This window comes from Pinus tabuliformis, chromosome 7, assembly GCF_031772625.1.
Source record: "Pinus tabuliformis cultivar Carrire ecotype Pingquan chromosome 7, CPIR1, whole genome shotgun sequence".
Taxonomy (NCBI): Eukaryota; Viridiplantae; Streptophyta; class Pinopsida; order Pinales; family Pinaceae; genus Pinus; species Pinus tabuliformis.
This window is the reverse complement of record NC_142293.1, coordinates 362518797-362522266: the sequence shown is the minus strand read 5'-3', so window position 1 is coordinate 362522266 and position 3470 is coordinate 362518797. Positions and strand designations below refer to the sequence as shown.

The 3470-nt window shown below is 33.4% G+C and overlaps 1 protein-coding gene across 1 annotated transcript; it reads right to left on the bottom strand.

The window, feature by feature from the left end:
- Positions 1-2240: 2240 nt before the first annotated feature.
- LOC149247457 (uncharacterized) lies at positions 2241-2817 on the bottom strand. Its single transcript, XM_089458227.1, has one exon. The coding sequence runs from the start codon at positions 2735-2737 to the stop codon at positions 2456-2458; it is 282 nt and encodes a 93-aa protein (XP_089314353.1). The 5' UTR covers positions 2738-2817; the 3' UTR covers positions 2241-2455.
- Between the last annotated feature and the right edge of the window lie 653 nt (positions 2818-3470).

Here is a 3470-nt window from a genome sequence, read left to right as displayed (position 1 = left end):
ATTTTGTTGATTCTCATTAAAAAAATACATAATTTTAAAGTCATTATTATCATTATTGGTCTTTGGTCTATTTTTGGGGAAACCAAATAATTGACAAAACAATAATCCTTTTGTCCATGCACTGTCGAAAGTCAAAATTAAATTGAAAAAATAGAATTCCTAAACCTAGACCAATTAATAGTGAGACTGTCAACTATCGAGAGTTTGCTTGTTGAGACACGCTTATACACACCCAACAACATAAAAAAATAAAAATAAAAAAATAAAAACTTAAACATATGAGCAACTAAGAGGAAATTGAAGCCTCCACATCTATAGGCCAACCTCTTCACTGTTGTTGTTTCCACGAGTTGGATCTAGATAAAATCTAGCTTCTATGTGGTTGACCCTACTACCATAACCATGAACTACAATTGAATATTAATTTATGTAAACCAAAACAAAAAAAAGGTGTTCCTTCTATTATTCTTCCTATATCAAGAACATTTCCTCTCATGAGAAGCACACTTATGTAATTCTAGCAACATACATTAATTGCTGAGAACCATGTCCAAAGTCATTAGAAATGTAACTTGGACTCATGAATTCCCTGCTACTAAACGGGTGCTCTAACCAATAGAGAGCAACATGCATCAAAGTATAACCAATTTACTGAAGAGAGCAACACCCATCAAATTTTGTGTTGGGAATTTTCTAAATATTAACAACCTAATCATTTTATTTATATATAAACAATTTGAAAGGAAAAACACACAAAGAGACAAATATATATATATATATATATATATATATATATATATATATATATATATATACATGAGGGGAAATGGTGCACAACCTAATCGACAAGAGTGATGGTTGCTCTTATTTATAAGAGAACTAGGGAGGCTGGTTTATTCACTATGAGTTTTGACTTACTTTTTAATTTGTGTGAGAAATAATGTTGAATTTGATGGTTGATTTTGGAAATGTTATAGTATTAGACAGAGAGAAATAAAGTCACTTTTTTACTTCTTATACATTTAATTGAGGAAATTTTACAAGAAAATAATCAAGATAAGGATGACTATGAAGTATGACAGTTTTAAAAAGAAGTCTAAAATAAATGCACCATAAAATATGCAAAAAAACAACTAGACGTAATTCTATTACAAATTTCAAAATTGTTCTAAATTCTAATGAATAAGGATGAGGGTGACATTTTGTAACATTTTAACTAAAGTTTGTTCTAAATTTTGATGAATAAGGATGAGGGTAACCTTTTAACAAATGTACCATTTGTTACATTGAAATCTGCAATCAAGATAGACAAAGCCAAAACAGAGACGCAATACGCAATAAATAAACAGCACTTAAATTATTGAAACGCATGAACTTAAATTGAAATGCAATAAGAAAATGCACAATTCGAATTTGAAATGAATAGACACCCACAATTTGAATTTGAAATGAATAGACACTAATTTCGGAAGGGGCTTATTTTACTTAGTGAAATACAATTTATTGAATCCTAGCCATCTATTTTTTCTGAATAAATAGAGAGCACTTTAGTATATAAATATTTATTATATAAATTTCAATTTTATAAAGTTTATAAGGTATATTTGTTTTTTTTTTTTTAATAGAATAAATTTTTAATAATTTTCAAAATATTATAGAATACATGAGTATATTATTTAAAGAAAATTATTCAATGTAATTTTAAAAAAATATTATACGTTATAAATTTTGACTTCTTAAGTTAGCAAAATTATAATAATTTAAAAAAAATTCTTAATACTTTACACATATAATTAAGATTTAAATGTTAAATAATTTTGAATAACTCAGTTGAAAATAAGAATATATAAGAACCATTCAAAATATATAACTATGTTATATGCACCAAGAGAACACAAAATTTGGTCATGGATTAATGCTTATTATAGTAATAAAAAATTATCGATGTCAATCACTAAGTGCAACGTAAAAACATGATTAATTTTTAGTTAAAACATTATCCAGGCCAATCACTAAGTGCAACGTAAAACGTAAAAACATGAATAGCTCGTTTACTTGGACACATAAATATATCTTTAAGAAAACAAAACATCGAATTACGAGTTTACTTAGACCGCAGCTTCTCGTTGCGACAAAAATGTCGTGATGAACATTGCTGAAAGTTTGGTCACATAAACTGTTTGTAATCTATATTCATAACTTCAACCGATAAATCGGAAAAATGCTCAGGTGAAAGATGGTACCCGAAACCCTATTTATTATAAAACCGCAAATACCGACCTCACCATCGGATTACAGTCGTAACTTTGATCCCCCTCTTGTAACACAACACATTACTAATCAACACGCACATAACATTATTCTCATCCATGCATGCTCCTAAGCAATGCCCTGAACGAGTGTACACAGATTCACATATTAGATGGGCAGGGGGTCTTCTTTACACTATCTTCTCTTACTCCACGTCATTCTTATTTTGTTGTCCCGGCAGCTTCTGTTTGATTTTATCAACCATACCTGGCTTCTTTTCCTCTTCACGCCCAGGTTGACCGCCACACTGCTTTCCGTCTCCGGGGAGCTTTTGCTGTTGTCCCGGAATCTTCTCTTTGATTTTATCTACCATTCCCGGCTTCTTCCCCTCTTCACATCTACCACCCTCAGTCTGATCACATTGCCTTCCCTCATCTTCCTTCTTTTTGCCGAACATACCGCGGTCCTGGTGTGCTGGTTGCGCCATCTTAATAACGAGTAAAAAACTTGGTAAAAATTGCAGACGATATAACAAACAACAAATTGGCAGAACGCAGAGCGGAGGAGATGGAAATAAGGGAGAAGAATGTGGTATTTCTAGTTTTGGTGTGGCGGTGTGAAGGTCTCTGGCTCCTACGCGCCGTACACGCGCCATGCCCACAATCGTCAGATGGAACCGACATCGGGTTACCGCAATGTCGGTGCAAAAATATCATGAGGGTAGGGCCCGCGTAGGTTGGATATTTTTTTTGTTTTTCGGGATAAGAATCGTCATCGTCTCTGGTTGGATATTTTTTTTGTTTTTTCGGGATAAGAATCGTCATCGTCTCTGGTTCGCTGTCTGCCAAGGGACCCTACCCTGACCGTGACTGATCCCGGGCGAGGGCCAATTTTTCTGATATCTTAAACATCAATTTTTGGTTTATCTTGAATTTCTGCGGGGCAGAACTTTCATCTCATCGTATCTTATTATATACCATTTTTTAATAAGAATTAAACCACAGTGAATCGCCAGAGGCTGTCCAGATGAGTTGAATAACCTCACACGCTACCCAGAAGTGGAAAATATGTACGTGATTAGTCATGCAGCGAATCATGAATGTGTAGATGGTACGCAGGTCTTGTTTGCATATGAGGGAGGACCCTCTGTGCGATGCATGAATTATTTCAAGGACTTTGAGTGTACGCCATCTAGTGGAAATAACGGTGATGATATGTCA